The 25681-nt window shown below is 46.1% G+C and overlaps 1 protein-coding gene across 1 annotated transcript in view; it reads right to left on the bottom strand.

The window, feature by feature from the left end:
* LOC119440046 (putative phosphoenolpyruvate synthase) overlaps positions 1–25460 on the bottom strand; it is a 192110-nt gene extending 166650 nt beyond the window's left edge. The window contains exons 1-6 of the mRNA XM_049662720.1: positions 25368–25460; positions 17926–18110; positions 16751–17001; positions 11153–11218; positions 9374–9484; positions 8378–8490 (exon numbers count right to left, since the gene is read on the bottom strand). Of these exons, the coding sequence (XP_049518677.1) occupies positions 8378–8490; positions 9374–9484; positions 11153–11218; positions 16751–17001; positions 17926–18110; positions 25368–25458 (817 nt within the window). The 5' untranslated portion in view covers positions 25459–25460. The remainder of the gene's footprint in view (positions 1–8377; positions 8491–9373; positions 9485–11152; positions 11219–16750; positions 17002–17925; positions 18111–25367) is intronic.
* Positions 25461–25681: the final 221 nt, after the last annotated feature.

Here is a 25681-nt window from a genome sequence, read left to right as displayed (position 1 = left end):
GTTGACCAGTTGACTACAACCAAGATGGTGGCCGTGCTACTTCCGGAAAGCCGGCGCATGCGCAGATCGGTCGGTGGGATCGGTCTATTGATAACTTGCATGCTTTTCATTGTAATCGTTAGGGGCTTAGCTGCAGCCTTACTAGCCACTGTGGGAGGAGGTTGCTTTTTTCGTACCTTATTTGGGGACGGAGCATTGGGTAGTTCTCAAAAAAGTTCATTTTTGAGGCAACACAATTAAAGTGTTAGTTACATTCTGCATCAGTGACGCACACACAAGCATACTGTTTGTTGTTGGGTATCAGGGAAGAGTTCTTTAGTATCTTTCTGTTTAACTTAGTACTAAGTTTAGTGCTAGTAGTAGAAATATGTGATAGTACATTTAGTTCATCTCGATCAGAACCTGAGCAGGGCTCGGTAAAGTAACCGACTCTGAGCAAGCTTTATTGTATATCTTCTCTTCATCTTGTAGGCATCAGCGTGCTACAGTCAAATTCAAACTTGCGAAACTAAAAAGCAAAAAGAAAGGGAACTGTTTCCTCATGCATACCGCCGCAAACAGCGTGCGTCACTGTTACTGAATATTAGCAACAATGCTTCTTTCCCATTGTTGCTTAATAGTGACAAACTTTCTTGTGAACTACTTGGTGCTGTAGCCTCAAAAAAATTCAAACTTGCTCCTAATGCATTTAGTAAAGCCCTCAACACACACAAGGAAAAGTTCCTATCCTAAAATTATCCAGTAGGCTCCTTGAAGACAAGGGCTTAATAATAATAATATGGGATACTGTTGGAGCTGTAGACGCTCATCTTATTCCATTACGCCTCCATAAAATTTTCTGTTAAGTACATGGCAGTCACTTACAGCAACATTGGCACTCCCATGTTAGTCATTCTGTGCTATATACACAATGCCAGGTGCTGTAATAGGTCGACAATGAAAATAACAGTCATGGGTACAGCTAAAGCGATTAGAATGTTTAAAGCAGTTAAAAAACAAATGCAGACTGAGGGGCAGAGAAATGAAGAGAGTACAAGCACTCCTTTGTCTGCGTTTGCCCATGCCGCTTTCAACATTTCAACCATGAATACATAACAGCTTGCCCAATTTTTGGTTCTCTTGGATGCTAAAGCGGTCTCAGATCCTCATGACTAACCATTTCAACTGGATGAATCTACCGCAGTAGTGGTATAGCAGTAGAGCATCCGCCTCGTATGTGGGAGGTACTGAGCTCAAATCCCGGTGCCGCCAGAAAACCTCCGTTTCTTTCTGATGGGTAGAGATGTCCCTTGGCCTGGTGCTCGGCTTCTTGTGAGGGTTCACATCTTGAAAGAGATTTCATGCGTGCTCTCTGGGCACTTATTGTCCAACGACAGATGGCCTTGTTGAAGAGCATCAGCCTCGGCTGCCTTGAGGCAAGTGCAGCCGCTAGGTACCTACCGGTGAAATAGGTACAAGCACGCTCCCGGTCTGGTGTGATGGATAGTTGTTTGGCACGTATGTCTGTGTGCAGTCAATCAGTAATGAACGTCAGAGATGCGCGAACCGATGTGAACCAAAATTTAAGATGATAAGACTGTAACAAGACAAGCACTAAACACAGAATACATATCAAAGGTCCCTAAAACAAACACGTCTACACTAAGTCCTACGCGCAGCGTTCAAGAAAAGAGCAAGTACGTCTCATGGCTACATTCCTGATGGTGTCGTCGATCAGTGGTAGATCGTCTAGCTGTCGCGACGATTTCCGTTGGAGGCGACCCAAAGCATGATGACCCTCGTGGAAGGCCAGCCAAGGCAGGGTGACGGCAATGGTCATCAGATGAGGCAGGCGACGGCTGCATTACCGTGGCCCGAGGACTCGAACGGCTGTCGGGCGGGTTGCTTCCACCGCCACAACCTCACATGCCACCTCAAGCAAGAGGCGGCTTCAAAGCAAAGGCCTCGGTTAGGCCTCACCCCGGACACAGCCTAAAGATGCTCCAACAGGCGGCTACGAGCAGGCTACAGCCAGGCCTGCTCCAAACGGCGTCACGCCAGGCGCCACTCTGCGTCTGCACCGACAGGCAGGAGCTCCCGAAACAGCGCACTGGTCCTGCATCTTCTAAGCTGCTAGCCCCCTCTGCCCATTTGGCACCCACCTCTCTTCTTCCTTCTCTATTGTTTCTTTTCTGAACACTGCCAAGCACGCAATCTGCGCCTGGCTCGCCTTCTGTTTCTTCTTCCTTCATTCACAGTCCTCAAGAGTTTTCAAGCAGTCCACACACATAAACAACACTCATAAGGTCCTTGCACTGCACCTGGTGCTTGGCCATGATGGGACCTCAGCGCTTCGAAAGGGAATTTGGGGCACCACATGGGAAATTGCCACTATTGGGAATGGCCCAGACCTACTTCTTTTTGTGCTCATGATGGTTTTGACTATTATTTAGAGCACAGGCTCCTCTCCCTGAAGAAAGCCGAACGCCATGCTGGGGTACACTTGTGTCCATTTGAATCAGTGGGCGCCGTGCGGTGGTAGAAATTGAACCTACGACTTCCTGCGGCCGAGGAGGGCAATCTACAACAAGGGCATTCAAACAAATGCACTCTACATGTGAAGTAGCGGGAGCCATTTTGACAAGACAAACTGAGCTGATGCACTCACCAAAGTAGCAGGGCAAAAAATTCTCTTGGGAAAGTTTCACCCACTGGAGACAGGCAGGTAATTGTGTTGTGACCCTATGTGAATGAGTAGGCCAATAGTAAAAGGTCGCTTGAAAGCTCGGCTATATGTTTGCCTCAGGTGCTGCCGGACACAGCGCAACGAAATTAGAAGCCTGAAGTACCTTTCTACTGCTTGATAAGTTTGCCCATCAGTAAATGGCTTCGTGCAAGCAGACCCTGTTCTGGCCTCTTGCTTCAGCTCATACATCCCCCCAGACAACTTGCTGAAGTAGGCTCAATCACAAAAACTTGGATACATCACAGGATGCATTCATGCTGCAGTTATGCTAATGTCACATGGCGCTCAAGTTCGAAGCTGGCCACCCACATTCCCTCTAAAGTATTATTGAAATCCATTCTATTGTCGATTTGCCATTAATATTTGGTCAGAGGTACCAATGTATTTAAACAAATTTAACATTATCATGACTTCAGCTGTGAAAACTTCCTTGTGGTTACAGCATTTATAAAATATTGTGGACAGGTACATGAATATTTAGCTCATGTATGATGCCCATGTGCTACATAAACACTTTATGAAAGCATCTAGGGCTGGGATAGTGTAATTATTCTATTGGAATTGTCTTGTGCGTTGTAAGGGTAGCATTCTGCCTACATGATCATGATTGGCTGGCTATGTGCAGTGGATGATAAGAATGGAATATAGAAATGAAGGGAAAGGAATCACTACAGTATACCAGTCCTGCTGATACTTTGCAGCATACTTCTTGTGGAACGAGCATACGCACTAGGTATTTTTTATGCATTTGTTTATTCCTATTTTAAACACTTAAGAAAATGACACAAAGTGGAAGGCTATGTTATATGCAGGGTAAAATCTTAAGTTAATTTCCACAGCCACCTAGTTCAGCCTAATCTACGGCACACTAAGATTGTGTCGAAAAGCCAGCTACCAAAGAATCAAACAAAGGTGTAACTTACAAAAATGGACAAGTCTTATTTTCGAACCTTGAAAACATACATTTCAAATAAGAATTTAAGCTTAAGAAATCTGCACTTCTGGCTGGCCCTCCAGTTTCTTAAACTTCAGTAGTGTCGTCCCATAGTAGGTGGTCCTCAGTGGTGTCAGTTGAGCTTCAGATGCCAGTTCTCTTGAAGCTTTTGATGACAGTGTCATCAGAAATCATGTTCTGTGCCTCTAGGACCAATGGACACAACAGTTCCACTGGCAGCCTTCTAAACTTGCCTCCCGGTGCCAGGGAATGATCACAAATACTGAAAGTCTGTGATTCTTTGTATGTAGAAGGCAGCTGCTGACATGTTCTCATGAAGCCCATGCCGCCACATGAAGCACATCATCCAGTTGCTGCTTGCGTTGAAGTTTGTAGTTGGAATGCCCTGCTTCCTTGTAAGTCGGCGGGCGTCCTTCTGTATCATTTAAATTTACACAGCACACTCATGAAGCCCATGCCGCCACATGAAGCACATCATCCAGTCGCTGCTTGCATTGAAGTTTGTAGTTGGAATGCCCTGCTTCCTTGTAAGTCGGCGAGCCTCCTTCTGTATCATTTAAATTTACACAGAACAGCTGTCCAGAGGCTTCTGAGCTATAAAGCACTGCTACTTCAACTTGCAAGTAAAAATCAGTCTTGGGTCAGTGGAAATTCCTGCTTGCCTTGATGGTAGCATTCAGCTTTTCATGCGGCCATCTCTAACGGCAGATGTGTACTTTGCTGACGCCGAAGTACCTTCTGAATTAACGACTGCCATTCTACAAAGCATGTTGAAATGCTTTGAGCTTGAAGTGGGTGCTGTAGCTAGCTTGCGACCTTATGTGGCACGCTAGCAGTCTGATCACTCCATGCATGCGCGGCATGACCTGTCTAGACTGACAAAAAAAGGGAAAAATACTAGCTTTGTGCATATAGCACTAGATAGTTCCAGTGCTGGTACTGCCACTGGCATCCGCAGCTGGCCATTATCATCAGTCGAAGTCAAAACCAGGCCACCGGTTGCAGTGTTGAGTTGTAAGTGTGGTCATTGTGTGGGAGGGGGAAAAATATGTGAATTTTCATAATGTGCAAACTTACGGTGTGTACTATTATTAATTAACCAAGCAGGTATGCAGTAAGGCCTATGTTGGGATTATTGCTGCTATTCAATAGAAATCTGTGTAATGAAAACAGCTTGGTGTGCCTGGCCTACAATTACTTGAAAATATGCATTTGCTTCCAATTGGCCCTTCACCAGCCACAAAGCTGGCTTCAAAACAGTCATAAATATTACTTGTGCTGCTTTCACCACTTGTTAGTCTTTTAATGTTTATGCTCAATTCCTCATTTCTCAGTGTATTAATCAACACAACAAGTATTGTACTTAGTCTTTCGTCGTATGGCAATAATGGTTCATTTGTTTGTGCAGCTGTTTTCACAACGCGGACGACACCGTGTCAAAGGAAGTTATGGAAAAGAGACTGAAAGCAGTGCACTGGTACCCCTTGCAGCAATTGGGTAATGTGCTGTAGTAGTGAACTTCGCAATAAAGTTTTATCTTTGTTCATATTGCTTTCAGATGTTATAAATGTGATTTCCACATCACACACATACCATGACCTGAAGTTTTGGATGGAATGGTGAGCATATTTATGCAGTGAGCCATCTTAAGTGCCGACTGGCATACTCTAGTGTTCAAAGGCACTGAATATATTGTAATTAAGACTGCAAGACTGTAATGCAATCACAGTCAGAATTCATCAATTCAATAAACAATACACATTTGAACAGTGGTCTCCGGTACAATGGCATACCGACAAACAGTAGAATAGGTAGTAGACAGGTAGTAGACTTGTAGGCTTGTAGACCTGTAAACTTGTATGCCGATTGGCTAGTAGACCATCAAGGTCTGAAATTAGGGTTAGCCAAGAGACATGTAAGCTGATAGCTGGTTGGAATTTTTTACTGGAGATATTCATATAAAATTCCAGACCCGCCGTAGTGGCTAAGGCGTACGTACGTTGCTCTACTGAACTGAAAGCTCAGGATTGAATCCCGGGCGCGGTGGCATTTCGATGGAAGTGAAATGCACTAGATGCCTGTGTGCCATATGCATTGGGTGCACATTAAAAACCACAGGGAGTTAAAATAATTCGGAATGCCTCGTTCACCAGCGTGTGCCTCATCATAAAATTGTGGTTTTGGCATGTAAAAACCCAGATTTTAATTTATTGAATTTCCAAATATGACCATATACAGGATGTTTCAGCGAACTCTTTCAAAAATTCTTAAAGGTTGCTTGTGGCAGGTAGCACAATTCTAGTTCATGAGCTGGTCTACTCGAAGAGGCGGACGTTACTTCCACAAGAAATTGAAATGCATAATCGAATATTTAACAGAAATTTACTAATTAAGTTTTTAACTAATTACCTGATGGCTCATATTGCAATTTACAAATTGTAGCCTTGGAGTTCGCCAGGCGGATCCACTTGGAACAAATTCTTGGGATGACACCAGTTTCGAGATATAAATTCCCGAACTTTGCGGAGAAACGCATTGGCGTTCCAATTAGTTTCTTAACAAATCGTTGCTTTATGCATTGAAGCACCAAATTAACTGGAACGCCAATGCATTTCTCCGCAAAGTTCGCGAATATCCCGAAACTGGTGTCATGCCGAGAATTCGTTCCAAGTGGATCGCCTTGCGAACTCCCCGGCTTCAATTTGTAAATTGCAATATGGGCCATCAGGTAATTAGTTAAAAACTGAATTAGTGAATTTTTGTTGATTATAGTCGATTATGTATTTCAATTTTTTGTGCAAGTAATGTCCGCCTCTTCGAGTAGGCCAGCTCATTAATTAGAATTGGGTTATCTGCCACAGGCCACCTTAAATAAATTTTGAAAGTGTTCGCTGAAACACCCTGCATATAAGAGCGCCATATATGGACATACTAAAACTTTAGAAGTGGCCTTATATAGAAATGTCCCATATATGGGCATATTAAAGATTTGGCAGATATGGCCATATATAGCATATAAGGGTCCCATATATGGGCATATTAAAAATTCGGCAGATATGGCCATATATAGCATATAAGGGGGCCATATATGGGGATATTCAAAATTGGGCAGATATGGCCATATATGGCCCTTATATGCCATATATGGCCATATCTGCCCAATTTTTAATATGCCCATATATGGCCTTTTTCATATCAGTCCATATCTGACATTTTCGTAAGGGTAGTTATGCACATCGCAACATATATACACCGGGTGTTTCCGCGAACACTCTCAAAAAATTTTAAAGGTTCCCTGTGGAAGATAGCACAATTCTAGATTATGAGCTGGTCAACTCAAAGAGGTAGACATTACCTGCACAAAAAAATTGAAATGCATAGTCGAATAATTAACAAAAATTCTCCAATTCAGTTTTAAACTAATTACCTTAAAGCCATTATTGCAATTTACAAATTCCACCCGTGGAGTTACTTATGTGCTTCAGTGCATAAAACTACGTTTTGTTATGAAAGTAACTGGAACGCCGATGCATTTCTCCGAAAAAGCTTGGAAATTAATATCTCCCAACTGGTGTCATCCTAAGAATTCGCCTTGCGAACTCCACGGCTAGAATCACTCGATCACCACCCATGGGTGGTGATCGAGTGCTCCTGTGCAGTGACAATCATCGCAGCTGTCGAAGAACATCTCGGGAGGCCAAGACATGTCCGAAGTGCTTGGGCTTGTATGCTCTGTAGTGCAAGGAGATTAGTCTTGCATGTGCTCGACAAGACTGGAAGACTGTAGCGAAGAAATCCAAGAAAATGTGCCGTGTATAGCTGCAACATGGAGCGCACGGATGGTCCCCACGATTTTCCAGGTATGAACTTAAACATATTCTCAATACAAATGAGTTTTTTCTTCATGTAGGAGACATGGGGACTCCAGGTGAGGTCTCGATCCACAATAACGCCTAAAATCCTGTGAGTTTTCTTATATGCAATTTAGTGGCCCTCGATGCACACCGGGTTTCTAGAAAGACATCTGTTTTTGTGTAAATGCCACTAGTCCACATTCTTCCGTAGATATTGTCAGACATTGTTGGCGAAGGTATGCCCCTGTCAGGGCTGCTTCTTTCTGTATTCTAGCGCGCACTTGTGGCCGTGTCACGGCGAACGCCCAGATGAAAATATCATCTGCGTAGAGCGCGACATTGGCCATCTTGCTACTGTAGACCAGCAAGTACTGGTTCAAGGCAGTCGAGGACTTGCAGTGTGAAGTTACTAAATAATCTTGACTGATTCCGCGGGATACAAAAATAGTGCGACTAACGCTACACAGTGACCGAAACGCATGCACTTCATTTCTTCGCGTCCTCCAAGATGGCTTATTTTTAAAACTTTGCTAGAACATATTTCATAAGAAAGCACACTAAATTTTGCAAGCATTGACCACGTACAGTTAATGTAAAAAAGTTCCAAAAAGGCGTGTATACTTCTACAACTTTGAAGCCTAATTGTTCAAACATGTATCAGTACTCGTATTACCATTCTGTTAAGCAGTAATCAAAGGAAGATCACTTACTAAGTAAACAGGTGGAGTTCATCGCAACAACAGCGACAACAGACAAAATTGTGTAGTAGAAAACAGGAATTTGCAATCTTTGCTGTACATAAAAAAGAGATACTAAGCAATTTACCAGCCAATATAGGTTTACCTTGAGTCCTGATTTTGTACCCCCAGAGATTAATCTCTCTGGTCTCGCCTTCCACCGTGAATTCGCCGGACATCATGCCAGCTTGATCGTGCGAGTCCATTTCACTCACTAGCCTATGACACAGTGAGAAAATGTTTGTGATCTATTAGTCTCAAGATTATGTCAGCCTGTAGGTGCGAGCAATGATTGAAATGATCACTTTGTCTCTGGAAAAGGAATGAATTAAATCTTCCTGGTCTTTAATATGGAAAACGATTCCACTGAATAGTTAACTGAATTATAGTTACAATTAACAATGCAATTTTTATGGCATTTCCATATAGAGCATCCAAATGCTATTTTTCCAATAAACATAAAAACTGTCAATGAACCACCGATGTTTTTCGACGACAGGTATAAGCTGCATTCGTTTTGCTTGTATACGTACAGAAATCTGGAAAATATGATAAGCATTTTTATTTAGAACAAAGCACCAAATAACCGGCGATATAGAACAGGCTCACAAACACCAGGTCCGGTGCTCCAGAGCCGGTGTTTACAAGCATATTCTACGTCCCGCTTTCGTTTAGCACTTTGTTCTAATCAAGGTTGTGGTATGAATTTTGCATCAGAAGTGCATTCACTTTCATATATAGCTAAAATCAGCTGGGCCTAGGGAACGATAATAAGGCGCGGCTCTCTAGCGACGAGAAACAACACTTGCCGAAACGCAGCGCCAGGGACCACTTCTGTACTCTTGTAAAATTAGCTCAAAGTGCGGAAACTTTGCGTCTGGTGGGTTTTTTACTCAGCTTTGACATATTGGATGATACAAGCTTGTACATTGTGGGTTTCACAGTGCGACAATGAATGTCTGCACTGGAATGTACCCTGCAGCCCTATACGAGAACGAACAGCAATACCACACTCTGGGCGCTTCTCCAATCATCGTGTATGCGTAAAGTTGCAAAGAGGAGCCCAGAGGACCAGATGGCGGACCATGACGGCACTGCTCACCTACTAACGTCACGGAGCATGGAAAGGATTGGCATTTTCGCTAAGCTTTCAGCCAACAGGGCTGGAGCCAACTCGGCTGGCATCTCCAATGTGTGTGAAACGGTGGACCAGCTGCAGGAAAAATTGTCGAAGCACACGTTAAAACTGGGGCTTCACTTTTTTTATGAAATAACTAATCCCATCACATATGAAACTGCTGCAGTTATCTAAAGTCATCTTTTATGCAACACTTCCGAAATAAAGGTTCAATAATTAAAACAAAATCATTGCGTTGATCACTTGTTTGTGCATTGTTCTCTTAGGGCACGTCTTCATTCCATCTGCCACAAAACCACGTCAAGTCACCAGCAAAAGTTTGAAGATTACGACGTCAGTAAATAGTTAAACATTCCTCGAGCATAGCTCCGCAATCTGAGATTTATTCACTGCATTTCATTAATCAAACACACGCACTTATCCCGTATCACTTGATTTCACCCGTCTTGCTCTGGCACGAAGAAAAAAGCTAATTTTCGTGGCACCTTTGGTCTCGAAACTTTCACTTGTGACGGTATCTCCCAAAATATATTACTGTGCGGCCATAAGGCTTTACTGAGGTGGAAGATTTATGTATGTGAAATCTGAATCTGAATAGCTGGTTAACAAGATCATCTGAAATCTTGTCAGTCATCGACTTAATGGTATTGGCTCCACACATACTCATCAACAAGTTGTGAAAAATGAATTATTACGTAGAAAAACAAAACATAACCAAGAATTTATAAGACCACCTAAACGTGCACTCTTTCTTTCCACTTGAGGCTGTAGTTCAGTCAAGAAACGCTACGTAGTTGAAACATTAGCAGCAGAGAACAAACTATTCTTTTATGCTTATATTGATGTACACGTTGCTTAATCACTGAAACTTACGATAGGCGAAAACGGCAAAATAAATTCAAGGAATACAATCAATATACGAAAAAAACTGTTGACGTCCAACAACAGGACTACAGACAAAATCAGAGCTTACTTACGATGCAAAAGTTTCTTTTCCAGGTGGAAAACATATATTATTAACGGATACAGCATTCTAGGCGGCCTAAAGAAAACATTTCTGTTAACGAAACAAACTTGGGAACGCTTCTGAAATGTTCATCTGTACATCTACGTTTGTTCACTGTTTGTCTCTAGTGTCGCATTATGCTGAAAGAGTGTGACTGCGGCGCCGTCCACAATGCTGACGAAGAGGTGTCACACAGGAGTAACATTTTTCTACATATCACCTTGTACTGCGGAAGCACTGTATACGCATTATTGTTTGGAAGCATACCCTTCGCGAGCATTATTGTAATTAAAACATATGCTACAGCCCCACCTTCGAATTTAGAAGTATTTGCCCGCGGCTGCCGAAATTTTAATTTTGATCCACTCTCTTTCTTTTTTCAAATGGAGGTGTCAGAAAGACAACAAAATGCCGAATCATCTGGACCACAGCCTAGAATAAGTGAAGGCATCAGTCGACAATCTCGGTATTTCTTGCCATCTCGTCACTGTTGATGGCATTCGACGTTCAAAAGTTGCAGAAAGTCAATTTAGAACTGATGCTGCTCATTTCTTCAGTGCTTTCACAGACCAAATTGTCTGATGGCGCGTTTATTGTTTTCACGTAATTCTGTCTTACACAATTTCGCTATCAAGAAGCAAGTTAAACGTACGCGCAGCATGAGCGGAACATCTTTCCTGCTATACTTTCTGGTAATAAAACATAAAAGGCTTGACAGCCGTGCTCTCAATACTTACATAAATCCGAACTTTACATGAACTTCCGTCTCATGTGAAGTCAAGCTTCCTGTTTGCCGTTGTTTCCTGCAGAGAAAAAGAAATGATTACACCTAGATTGCTATATGTAACCGATGCCGACATTCAACATTCTCAAGAATACATTTAAAACGCGCATGAAAAAAGCAAGTTCACTCTTAACACATTATCTATATTATCATTGTCTTGTTGGGTTCGAATTCAAGCTTCATTATTTGCAACTGCAAATTCTTACTTAATAAATGTCATAGTGTTCTACTCATTTGATTCAATTACTCATTTCCTATTCAAGTTCATGTCAAGCTTGATAACACGTGCAAATGGATGTTGCGAGGGTTCCTGAAAGAACGTGTTATACGGGTGAGGATTTCATCATTGGAAGTGGCTCATGTAGCTAAGACCGCAAACTTAGTACCGGATATTTTCTTCATTATTTGTAAAAGCTGTAAAATGTTATACGCGCCGCGGTGGCTTAGAGGGTATAGTGTTTCGCTGCTACGCATGAGGTCGTGGGTTCGTATCCGGGCATTTGATGTTGTTGTTAGGTGAAATGTCAAAGTGCCAATGTATCGTGCATCGTGCGCACATAAAAACCTCAGTCACCAAATTTATCCAGAATCCCCCACCACGACAAGCCTCATAATGAGATCGTGATATTGGCACGTGTAACCTCGGAATTAAGAAAAAACGCCTCATTATATACTTATGCATTATGCTTATACTTATAAAACACTTTTTTTTGCAAAAAGTACTGTCTCGAAAAACTTCTTGCAAAGGCGTATAGGTATCCGCTATTTTGTATCTGAATTTAAAAATAACTGAACCTCGAATGATATGAATGGGTCGGAAGACGTATAAAATCAGCGTATGTAAAGGAACACCGGGCTGTGTATATTTTAATGACAAGCACTTTCTAGGTTTACACTTTAATAAAAGGCAACACATTTCTCGTGAATTAAAAAAGAATTCCGGTTTCTTCCCAGTGGATTCCCTAAATTGAATACTGTGTTGAAGGAGTGGGAGGAAGATGGGTGTTGTTTGGTGTGGACGGACCTAGCAAAATTATGGGATTCAAATGCAATTTGTCGCTTTTGAGACCCCGTCTGGCGCTGCTGGGACGCGTAACGCCATCTAAACTATGTCCCGTATACTTGCCCAATAGATCACAAGAAATTTAGGTGAATCACGTGCCCCAAATTTAACAGATCGGTGCATAATGGGAAGCGAGCAATGAAAAAAGGAAATACGTTAAATGAGCGATCATGATTTGAAGTACCTCTCAGCGCACTGATCCATTCACTTCCATTTGAAAAGTAGTTTTCGTCTCGGTGTTAGGGTGCAGTAAAATAGACATATTTAGGTAAAAGAACCTTAAATACACAATAGCATAACTTCAGTAAATAACATTCTTAAAGGTTACCTTTCTCCGCATCCTACGTGGAGATAGCATAAAAATATTTTAATGTGAAAGCATGATTTGGCTCATGAGGCGGAAAATCGACCTTTGATGACAGCCGAACCCACGACCTTGTGTTGGGCGCACCTTTGTGACAAACAGCGTGGGTCAAGTGACGTTGCGGCGCTTCCGCTCACGTGGCCTCAATGCTTTCGCATTCATCCCCACATTTCTCGTGAATTCAAAAAGAATTGCGGTGTCTTGCCAGCGGATTTCCTTATTACTGAGCGCCCCTTGAATTTTATTACTGCGACCACAAGTAGGAGATAGGAAGTAGGCTCAAGCCACAACGTGCACATGTTGGCACGTATTAAGGCCCATACACACTTACGGCTAAACGCGCGTGACGCGCCGCCGGCGATAAACGCAGCTGCGGCAGGGCGGCCACACTAAAGTCCCTATATAGCCACACCGACCGGTGGCGCACTGCTGCTGCAGTCACGTGACTGCATAGACTCCTCCCCCCCTTATATCGAACTATCCGTCAGCTCCGTCCGGGAGCTGACGCGTGCAAACGATAGTGCGAAACGAGTTTCTAGTTGACACTGAACGCGAGTGCAAAACGAGCGGTTGGGCTAGTCCGCATGAAACCAGTTTCCCGCGCGCACATCACGGAAGCTGCCGCTCTCATTGGTCTTCTTCAACCGCGGCACGCGACGAATTACAAAAAATCGGTCCAGGGCAGATCCCTCCCGCGGCAAAAGAAACCTGCCGTGCGGCTGCTTGCGCGGCACGCGTTTTGCCGCCGGCGGCGCACCGCGCGGGTTTTTCCGCTAGTGTGTAAGCGCCTTCATAGCTTCGCGTAAAAAAGAAGAAAAAAATTGTGACGACAAAAGTAATGTCACATATATTGTACCTCGTACAAAGATAGATAGACAGATCTATCTATCTAGAACTATGCTTAGGAGCGCGGGCGGCGCACCGAGTAGCTGAAGTGTGGTTTTGAGGGCGGAGCTTGCACCGAATTATTGACTTGTCACCGTGTGCAGTATACAACTGGTGCCTAACGGTTACGCTTTGAAAGCATGGAAGCGCGCACGTCTTGACGTCAAAAGTGTGGACGTGCAAGATACTGTCCTTCAGGAACCCTCGTGACGTGGGTTCGATTCCCCTCAAAATCGGAGAAATTTAAGGGATATTTTACGTCATTGTACAGCGGCACATTCCCATTGGCACATAACTAGTTACCCAAGTTGGCGTCAAAGACGTTCATTGAAGACCAGCACTGACAGAGTAGCACATACCCAGTGCTTCAATTCGGTGTCACAGAAGGCTGGCACAGAGTTTCTTCGAACCGCGCAACCTACCCACACAGAGTTTCTCACTATATTACCTAGAGGGCAAACTGGCGCTGCTGCGCTGTGGTTTCCATGCGAATGCTGGTATATTGTGACTTCGGATTGGCATCGTTCTCGGAGACCTAGAATGTCTTGAAGACGCGCCTGGCTAGCACCGTTCCGTCTGTCATAATGATTCATTTCCTGCTAAAAGAGCACGTAAAAAACTGCTTTAACTTTATTATTACACAAAAACATGTTTTGTTTAATTTCGAGGACTTACTATCGTAATCACAATTATATGAAACGTAAAAAGTATCATCTGGCCGCTAAAGTTGGAGGGCAGACGACAAGATTATCGCTCGCTTTGGAACAACTTGTCGTCTGTTCTTGCTTTTCTTCGCTTGATTCCGCATTGTAGGCGAGTAAACTTTATTGAGAGATCTAGTATGGGTGAATGAAAGCCTTTTGTTTAAATTAAGCTTTCTACTTTAGGAACGCATTATTTGTGCAGCCATATCCACGTTTTAGACGAAGCTTTGTTCAACACCAGCCAACACAAGCCTCGCAGACACGTATCCCGTCATTCCCATGAGGGCAGGGCGCCCTTTAAGAAACTCGCATAGACGGTGGCGCCAGTTTACCCTCTAGGTGTTATAGTGAGGAACTCTATGCCTACCCAGTCCCGCATCTACCGTTACCCATGTCGGCGTGAAAGAGGTTCGTTGAAAAGCGGCACGTGTGTACACATTGCCACATACTGAGTGAGCCAAGTTGGTCCGATGGTTGGTTTCGAACCTTGTACCCTCAGCACCGGAGCCCGATGCGCTACCCATTCGATAACGGACTTCCCAGCGACGTCAGGTAGGCGGGAAATCGGTTAGATGCAAACAAACATAGATAGATAGATAGATAGATAGATAGATAGATAGATAGATAGATAGATAGATAGATAGATAGATAGATAGATAGATAGATAGATAGACAGATAGATAGATAGATAGATAGATAGATAGATAGATAGATAGATAGATAGATAGATAGATAGATAGATAGATAGATAGATAGATAGATAGATAGATAGATAGGCAGGCTCAAAATGCCTGAAGTAGGAAAAGAATGCTTCCATTTTTTTTTTAATTCCGCAGGGACACTTAAGACGGCTTACGTATGAGAATGTAAAGGCATTATAGCGTTTGTAGACCTAGGAACGTCATGAACGCGCTCCTTTTATACACTCCCCCCGATACATTTTATACACTCAATCCGATTAGCTGCGCCGTCACGCACCAAATGACGCACGCACTAGGCCACACCTTTAGCCAGCAAGATGAATGCGACGTGGCATGCGCAATGCCGCATGCACTAAACACACCTTTAGTGAGCCAGAACCGTGGAGCCGCCCTGGCATCGGGGAACCTTGCTTGTCTCGCACCCCGGAGGCACAGACCGACCCCCCCCCCCCCCCTACTAATCTTTCTTTTTTTCAAAGCCATTAATTCACAGGAACCTCCCTAAGAAATGTAAGGTCAATCCAAGCATTTTATGACGTGTTGTGGCTCTCTTCGCCGTCGGCCATTTTAGGTACCATCTTTCGACCACGCCGACAACGACGGATTTTCGCATAATGGGGCATACAATGCTTTCGCAAATAAACTCCAACTGGCAATGAGGGCTAGGTTAAGGAAAAGCGGCGCACTTCGATACAAGCACATAACACATTGAACAAACACAGCGCTATAGTGTTTGTTCACTGTGTTATGCCCTTGTATCTAAGGGCGCTGCCTTATCACATCATGAGTAACCAACTAGCCCACCAGCATGTCTTAAGCAACGAAAATCGATACGTGCTTGGTGCTATGGAAAAGCAGCGTTAACCTGGGGGCACTGCTGAAAAATTGCCCTCAGAACCGTGAGTGAGAAGGAGCAAGAGGAATAAACTTTTATTGTAGAACCAGTACTTTATGATTGCCGGGCCTAAGCCTCCCATGAGGGGACGCCGAGGGCTTGCCTCGCCGTCCCAAACAAAAGTTCAGGAGCACGATGTTTTCCGTTTTACGAAACTGTAACCTTAGGGAGTTAAGTGTGTTTTTTTTCTTTATTATAATGTGAACACTGAAAACGGTGAAGAGGCCACGATCATCGAGGATGAATTTACTTGTGAGAAATGCCCAAGGAGTATCTTGTACAGAAAACTGGGAGCCACCAAAATCTTCAAGCGCATACTGCCAATAGCGTTGCCGTCTGATTCCAAAATAATTCACTCACTGTAAGAGCTTTATCATGCAAAATAGCCCGAGAAGGGCAAGGATTGCATACAACAGATTGTTTTATACGTTCAGAAAATGATACCTGACAACGGAGGTTCAGGGTTTCAGCGAAATACAATTCAGTAGTGAAGAAGCTATAAAAGCCATCGCAATTCAAGTAAGCGATTACTTTTTCCACATCTGCATATTTGAAACGCAAATATAGGCACTTATTCTCTGATATCTGTATTATATGCCGGGAAAGGCCAGTAGAAGGTATTCTAACTCATCGCCTCTGTAAGACAGAGGCTCACAATATCACTGAGACTCGAAGTTATCGACAGTGGTTGAACAAGTGATAACTCCAGCTAGAGTAAACATTGTGAAATGGGTACTTGGAGAAACTTGACCTGAAGAAAACAAGCCCCTTTCTCCAAGGAATGGGCTCCAGCCTAAGGCATCCCTTGTTTGGCCACTCTTATACTGTTTGTAGCACATCAAACTTTCCGTGACAAACATACTGTGACAATAAAAGTCCCACTTCGAAGTGTCCTTACTGGATCGAAGAAATATCCTGAAACTACTTGTTGGGCCTGACCTGAGCAGCCCATTAAATGCGACGCGCCACCGACGGTTGGGAGCCAAGCACTGGAGCCGGACACCGGCCGCCGAGAAGCAACTTCCCGCGCTACGGTCGAGAGTGAGCGATGCAGGAAGTGAGTACTGCGCTCCATCAGGTGTGTACACGGCAACCCAGAACTCCGCCAGGTGATTCCGAAGGCGAGAGACGTTCACCACCAGCCGATCCCCTCCCGCGTTCACACCGTAGAAGAGCACCTTGTCCTGACCCTGCGAGTGAAAACAATCCTTGCTAAGTGTGCACCCGGGGAGACAACTCCGTACCAATCCACAATCCGATCCGACAACGAAATCGCCAAATGCTACCCTTTGTGTTTGTACTAAGTAATAAGGATGTTCTGGGGCAATGCGAGGGATGCAATCGAGAACTTAACAGAACAGTTCAATAGTTGCCTTTAACGTGAGCATTCAGCAACAGGAACACTGATGTGAAAGTATAACCACAGAGAACCATTCGGTAGCGAATGTACAACTCTGCACGTGTTGCGAATGTTTCACCGAAGCGTCTGTGCCCTCTGCAGGCAATCTAGAGTAAGCTTCAAAAAATTAAAATTAAATTATGGGGTTTCACGAGCCAAAACCACGATTTGATAATGAGGCACGCCGTAGTGAGGGACTCCGGAAAATTTCGACCACCTGTGGTTCTTTAACGTGCACCTATATCTAAGTACTCGGGTGTTTTCGCATTTCGCCCCCATCGAAATTCGACCACCGTGAACCGAGATTCGGTCCCGCGACCTCAAAATTATAAAAGTTGTATACTCAACCCGAAAGGAAAGCTGCCCCCGCCCAAAGGTTTCCTAAAATAATCAAATTCACTGGCATGTAATAGCACCAAATACCGAGTTCTGGCACATGCGTCAGTCAAGCGCTTGCCACCGCGCCGCCGCCACCGCCGCCAGCCGAGACAAGCCGCGCTCCAGGAAGTGAAAAGCTTTTCAATTCCCTATACTCACCTGTTACCAAAGTATCTTATTTTCCTGGTTCCAATTTCTACTACATGCTACATCCTCCAGACGCATCAGTTGGCGTGCCTCTGGTTACTAATCCACACAATTTGTCTAGCGTGGCTCCTCGTGGCCTGTTAGCAGACATTCTTATTTACTTGTACAGACTGCAGTAAGTCCTGCTTGCCTTGTCCAATTCTTCTTTTTCCCTCGGACATTCCTGCGACCATTCCAGTGGTGCGCAGATGGCTCCGCTGCTCACAACGTCGTCGTTGTGTTCGGGTTCCAAGTACCGGAAGCGCCGACCTTTTCTATGCAGCAGGTATGTGAGTTGGACCACGGCCAGCTGATAGCGGAATAGATAACTGAAGCCTGCGAGAAAAAAAGCGCATTTTCACTGTCAGTTCTATGTGATTGCATCGCATAGGTGCGTCCTCCTCCTCATTCTTCATACATCATCGTAGACCTTATCACTTTGCTTTCAGCAAAAGATTTTTGCTGAAATTTCTGCAGGTGCTGCTGCTTAGGTGCTACACTGCAGCAATGAGATTTGCGGGAGAGAGGACTAAAACTAAATATTCATATTTATAAAACAGAGTTTTATTATACACAATTTGCCGCATAACAGGTCGTTTGGTATCAAGACGTAAATATAAATTCTTTCTTTACCTAGTGATTTGTTATAGTATAGCATACCCGACGTGTGAGCTTTCGGAATTTTTTCTAACACTCCAATATTCAAAACTGCGCAAAACACCCTTATCTCTTCGCAAACAGTAAAAAAGGCGACGCTCCCGGCTGCACGGATTAGTGACAAACTCTGAAGACTTAACTCACACTAACCCCACCGATATTTCTAGCGCTGCCTCGAATGTTCTGAAACCACATTGCAAGAACGACTCCTACAGAAACGTTTCTGAGCTTTATATGCTACAGGGATGCTCGCTCTTCTAATATACGGAGATTGCTGTAGAAGACAGCCTGCGGGGCGCGATAAGTGAAATTTCTCTAGAAGTAAGCCTGTGTAACTGTTGCATAAACATGAGCACGGTTAACAGCACGCGAGATTATTTATGACGCTGTAAAGAATGTGTGAAGATTATTGTCATTGTTTACTTCTACAAACTCGTGCAGGGGTGTCACATGCACCGCAGCTGCTCCACCGCCCTCGGCGCTTGAGTCGCGTCGCATAGCAGCACATTACTTATAAAAGTGAGAGCGTGCCTGTTTCCTCCATTCTTTTCTGTTGGCTGCTAGTGTTCTGAAACGCTATGTGGCAATGCGCCGCCTTCGAAATTGACCTAGGTCGTAACGGAGCACCTTGTACCGGTTTTTTTCCGTAGTGCAATAAATCAATCGTCATGCCATCGTCGTCGCCCTGCTGCTGTCGCCACACGCCGGTGTCGACGTTGTGAAATCACAAGCGCTGTTTTAACAGCGCAGCTGTTTAAGCTTTTCGTTTCGCAGCGTAGCGTAAACCAGAAATATGGGCTGATCTTGGAGGCAGTGCCGAAAGGGTCCAAGCCCAATGGCACGTATCATTGTGGACTAGCGAAGCTGTTCAAGCTCGAGGATAGTCCGTCGAGTGTACACCGCAAAACCTACTCCTGGCGATGACGTCACAATGCGTCGCCTAGCAACGCTTCGTCCCAGCTGCGCCGACCGCGCCGAGCCCAAGGAGGTTTTCAAAAAAAATTTTTAAACCTGCTTGGCCGAGCCTCGCCAGCACTGCGTGGCAGTGACATCATCGCGCGCGCCGCATCGCTTCGACTTAACTTTGCCGAGCCATGACGGCAAAGGAGTGGTTGAGGAGTGGCGCCGTGCGGAGTGGTTGCCGCGGATGCGCAGAGGCGGTGCTAGGCTGTGACGTCACAGCGCCGACCCACTGGATATACAGCTCCGCGTCGCCGCCGCCGCGGCGACACTGAAGCCCCGCCGACACAAAAAACCCGAGCACATCGCCGCGAAGATGGGGCGGTTGAAAAAGAGCGTCACTCCTGAAGAAGAGGAAGCGTGGCGCGAAAGCCGCCGCGCCGCTACTCGAGAGCGCGTGAGGCGACTTCGGTCCGATCCCGAGTATCACACCGCCGAAGCAGCGGCGAAACGTCGGCGATTCGCAGGAGATCCGGAGTTACGAGCCCGCGAAACCGGCCAAAAGCGTTTGAGCGTCCAGATACTTTAATGACCGAGTGTTCGTTGCTCCTTGGGCTGTCAATGATTCCGGGGTGATCTTGCGCAAAACGTGGCCGAGTCTCGAAGCATAACCTCCCAAAAACTTGGCCGAACCGAGATAAAGCTAGTAGGGGTCGCCAGCTTAGCTGTTTGCCCAGTCTTGCACCACTTGTGTGAAGCTTCCCCTAATTTTTTTTAATGTAGTCTCCCTCCTTAAACAAACATGTTTCTTCATCTGACACTGGCTTGCAGAACGCAAAATAATGCTCAGATCCGAATCTCAGCAGCAACCTAGATTTGACCCTGGTCTCTCGGCGTCTTGAAAGAAACATGCAATGGTTGCCAGACATGAAATCAGATGAAGTGGCCATATTCCCACATATCTGAGGATCAAGGGACTATTTAGATACTCCTCTATGACTCTCTAACGAATTTCGGTCAAACGTGGTGTAAGTATGTCAGGAAGGGAACCATTCAAGTCGAGAACACGAAACTCAAAAAGCCATGCAAGAAGCTACGCGTGGTTTTCAGTCTTTCCCGAAATATCAAGAATTTGAAGCTAAACTGCAGCGACTACGATCAATTCGCCGCTGGGCTGAAAGAAGATACAGGAGAACTGATTCCTTCCACGATCTCAGAGAGGCAAAGCGGATGCAAAAGAATATTCAGCGCCGCATTGATGCGCTACAATTTCAAAGACGGAAACAGTTCAGTGAACCGTTGGATCCACTTCAGCGCTTATCTCAGATGTGGAGAACCGTGCGTGGACTTCGCGTAGCACCGCAACAGCCTGTTCCTTTCAAATCTCTCGCTTTGGACCAAGGTCGACGAGAGCTTGAGATTGCTGTGGAATTTCGCTCAGGACTTGCCGGATTGCTGCTCGAAAGCGCACTTATGCCATGTGTCACTCCTGTATCTCGGCACTCCCGTATGAATGTCATGTTTTCGGTGGAGGAGCTTGAAGCGGCACTAGCGACGTGCAGGCGTTCTTCGTCACCTGGGCGGGACGGCGTTAGCTATGCGGCGCTCGGCAATCTTGGGCAGAAAGCGCGACTCACGCTGCGAAACCATCACAACGAATCTTGGCGCAACGGTTTGGTTCCACGTGAATGGAAATGCAACCGCTTGGTTCCACTTCTCAATCCTGGCCTGTGTCACTGGAAAAATAATGGAACTTATGGTTTTGACGCGCCTGGAATTTTACCTGGAATAGTGCAACGTGTACACAGATGCTATGGCTGGCTTCCGGCATGGGCGATTATTGCATCGATTTGGTCACGCTTCTTTCAACATCTGAAACGATTCACTGCGGCATTGTTCCTTGACATAAAAGACGCCTACAACAATTTAGCACATTATTATAGAGGCTCTTATTGAAGCCGGATAAGGTGGCCGCACTTTTCAGTGGCTACTCAGTTATTTGACCGGCTTTATAGACGTCTTTTTTCGTAATCCTGTTTAGGCGGCGATAATCGATACACGACCGAATGGTGCCATCTTTTTTGCGCACTACAACGACAGGTGACGACCAAGGGCTTTGAGAAGGCTGAATGGCGCCGCGCTGTAGCATGTCGTCCACTTGATCCGTGATAACTCAGCGCTCTTCTGCGGAAACGCGATACGCATGCTGTCGCAAGGGTGCATGGGAACCGCTGTCGATAGTATGAGAGACACTTGTCGTGCGACCCAAGGATGGTTCGTTGCAGTCGAACAAAGAAACGAACTCGTTCAATAGAGTAAGAAGTTGGGTGCGATGAGACGGTGCGATAACTGCTAAAGGCGGTGTTGATGAGACAAAGTTATGGCGTCCAGATGTAAACGGGTGGCGCCATCGTGAACGTCACCTAAGGTCTCACCTTAGGTGACGTTCATGATGTACAAAACATCTTGGGTGACTACACGTGTGGTGCATACAGCTGTAGGGTGAATGCGTTGCGCGCTAGCAGTGCAGAGTACCATGCCAGATGGAGAGGTTGTGACTATTTTCAGCTTCCGACAAAAACTTTCATGGATGACGGAATCGGCGGCCCCGGTATCGACAAGCGCTTGGGTGGATGCTCCGTCAACATTGACGTCAATGACATTCTTCGGAGAAAATTGAGGTCTTACAAAGTTCGATGAGCTTGCAGTTCTTGCCTCCGGAACGGCGCTAGTCAGTTTCCCTCGGCAGTAGGTGGCCGACGACGCATAGGTGACATCGACCGTCGACGTGGAGAAGGAGAACGGCGGTCGCGATCGAATGGTCTCAGCGGCGAGTCAGCGGCATCTCGGCAGCATATATCGACAGCATGTTGTGGCGCCTAGGGAAACGGGTCGAAGGCGTCACGGTTCGAGGGCATGTTACGACGACAAAAGCACTCAACGTGACCAGCAATGCCACAGGCGAAGCAAATAGGTCTGCTGTATGGCGTGCGCCACGTGTCGGCTCGTCAAAGAAGCTGGGGTAACTACAGTGGAACGGGAGCAGGGGGAACCCGGTGCGTTGGTGGTGGGATGGAACAGGATGGTGGGGGTGGCCTTGCGACAGTGCGGCATGGTTGAGCGGCCGAGTTGTGACCCACGACAGGTAGTCGGCGTAAGAGAGCGGTGCCGTCGGAGATACGAATAGCGGCAGGTAGTCAACATAGGAGAGCGGTGCCGTCACAGGAGCTGGCGGGTGAGCGGGGGTAATTTCGTCAGATATTTGGGCACGGATGACTTGTTGCACGGTCGGAGCCAGGGTTGGGCCAGGCTCCTGGCTGTGAGGAAGCAGCGATAGCTGGCGGGCCACTTCCTCGTGAATGAAATCTTTCAGCTGAAGGACGAGAGCAGGCCAGCGGCAACTGCAATGGCCGAGACCGAGTCAACCTGTGGGACGTTTTGGCGGGCAATGTTAAGTTGGCAGCGCAGTTCGTCGAAACTCTGACACAGGTTGAAGAGAACGGGGACGCTGATTGAACTCTTGGCCAGCTGCATTTGAAACGCGTCTTCCTCAATACCCTTCAGAATATGGTTGATCTTCTCGTCCTCCGCCATCGTTGGAATAACACGGCTGCAGAGATCCAAGACATCCTCACTATAGCTGGGAAAAGTCTCGCCCGGTTTCTGTGCTGGACGCTGTTCGGCGCGTAGCTTGCGGAAAGCGGGGTGGCCAAACACTTCGGTGAAATGTGTCTTTAATGCAGACCAGCACGAAATGTGAGATTCGCGATTCTTAAACCAATGGTTTGCGACGTCAGCAAGGTAAAAGATGACGTTATTTAGTTTATTCTGGTCGTCCCACATATTGTGAGTGCTTGCACGTTCATAGGAGGACAGCCACTCTTCGACGTCGTGTTGTCCGGTCCCGCTAAAGATGGCCGGGTCACGCTGACGGAGAACGCCGGGGCAAGTGACAGGAGCAGCCATGAGTGCAGTCGGTGCGTAGATCGCGTCAGTCATGGTGTCGGTGGGCAACGTACGATTGCGGAGCTCCAGGGTGACTTGAGGGATTCCAGCAATCTCCACCAAATGTGATGATGTTTAATTAAAGGTGAGAAGCAGCAGATAAACAGCAGCCTAGCAGCAGCGAACAGCCCGAGCTCCCTTGCAAATCACAGCACGGGTCATCGTCGTCATCTCCGACCTGCTATCGGAAACACGAAACTCGTCTGCTTCATTACAATAACATTAGTTGTTGTTGACACAAGATGTCGCAGAACAATGTTGTGGCACGGATGTGCAGTGCGGACCACTGAGAAAGGGAACACTAATTTGCGGTTCTGACATTGCGGGCGTTCCAGCTGCAAGAAGTGCCAGCTGAAACTACATATGGGTGCACTACATAGGTGCGTAAAAAATGCCAGTTGCACAATTTACTTGTCATCTGCTGCGAATCCAGGCGACTGTACAGTTGCGAGAGGGGGTAGATTCACGCATGCTCTACAATCTACTTTAGCAGTCGACAGCGTTTTAGTACCTGTCGTTCACAAATGTGATTGGAAGCGAATATTATGCTTTTGCCCGGCAAGTTCAAATGCGTGCGTCCTCTTGGACAGTTGTAAGTGAATAGGTGCTCTTTTGCGTAATTTATTTCCCCTGGTGGTCATATAGTGCCTCCTTTTGAGGGCTCGCATTTTCTTTCGATAGTCTTGCGTCTTTGTGCTACCATTGCTGTGTATGGGCTACAACAGGAAGCAGCAAGTGCAATGACGCCCGTGTACCGTTCATTGGGTGCGTGTACGTTAAAGAACCCCGGGCAGCCCAAAATTAAACCGGCGTCCCCCCCACCACGGGTGCCTCATAATCACATCGTGATTTTTCGCACGTAAACTTCCCAAATTAATAAGTTGAGCACTATAGGGACACAGTGTTACTGCTGTGTAGGCACTCTTCCGACTGGAAAGGACAGTAAACGTCGAGCCAACGTTATCCAGTATATCACTAGGCGCCGACTAACGCCCGCATCATCTCGAGGTGCGACGCCGGCCACGCCATTGGCGACGTTCGTCATAGCGCCGGCGTTGTGAGACGCCTGGTAGCTGCAAGGTCGTTGTTTCTTCTGCCCAGCAGTAGTTGCCTCGCATGCTGCGATCTTGCCATCGTGTCGCACCCACGTATACTTATATACAACACCTTCCGAGGAGTTGAAGAGCAACGGTAAATCTTGCTATCGCTGTCAGTGCTTCGTCCTTCCGGAAAGGAACTGCCTACATTTTTTTGCGATAGCGCAATAAGGCACTCTCAGAAAGCAAATTTCATCATGCCTGAAAACTGACTGCTCCTCTGCGACTAACTGATTTCTGCACCGGCTACGCGTCCTAGGCTCTCGAAATCACCAGGGCGACCTTCACTAGCGCACCGGACAGCGGAGATGAGAGCTCGTGAGATGCCAGAACCGGTCTCATGGTCACCACCATGATAGAGGCCTATAGCTTCTCCGTAAATTCTTACCGTTCGCTGATTTGCTGCTTTACGGGTGCCGTGGACGGCAGCAGACAAGCTGGTAGTGACATACTGTGACGTATTTCACCAGCTACAACGTGTTTGAAAAACGTCTTGGTTCCCGCGAGTGTTCTCGTCGAAGCAAAATTGTAACAGGACTGCTCGTTAGCGTTTACGCCGCTCCCGACCCTTTACACCAGCAGTTAAGTGGTGCAACATGGTAAGGTCCAACGCTTTCAAGCCACCTTTGCTGCTTTTCGTTTAAAGGTCTCTTTCCTTGTATTGTATTGTCCCGGGAATCAATAAACTTCAAACTTCACTGCAGTATTTCCTTTGAGTGCGCACTGGTTCAACTCCACGTCACAGGATGTAGCTACGAGGGTTGTTGAAGCTGTGTACCTCGCCGGTAACCTGGTATTCTGCAAATGCTACTACATTTACTGACACGCTAAACCTCTCTATTAAGAAAAAGACACATATGTTTATGTCGCGTTTTGCGCAGGCAGCCGTACAGCTCGCACAGGGCCGAATGAAACTGTGAAGCGACGAACTCACCGTGATTGAGCCATATTTTTACTCCTCGCCTGTAGAGTTCCCCAAATAGCGCTAGCAGAGCGGCAGTGAGCGCCGCAGCTGTTCCAGCCATCATCGGGCACGTCTGAACACGACATTCCTTATCCGCCTCTATATTGTCCAACGCGCAATCGATAAGACAGTTGGCCGCGATCTTCACGCAACCGATTAGCGGAGGCCCGTCGGCTACGCGCGCAATGCGAGCGATTGCGTTGGAGTGGAACTCGCGGCCGCGGAACGAGGTGCTGTTGTGTCACACCGCCTCGGAAGCATCATCTCGGCGACGGGACCAGGCA

Source organism: Dermacentor silvarum, chromosome 2, assembly GCF_013339745.2.
Source record: "Dermacentor silvarum isolate Dsil-2018 chromosome 2, BIME_Dsil_1.4, whole genome shotgun sequence".
Classification (NCBI taxonomy): Eukaryota; Metazoa; Arthropoda; class Arachnida; order Ixodida; family Ixodidae; genus Dermacentor; species Dermacentor silvarum.
Note: the sequence above shows the minus strand (reverse complement) of the source record. Positions and strands in the feature narration are given on the sequence as shown.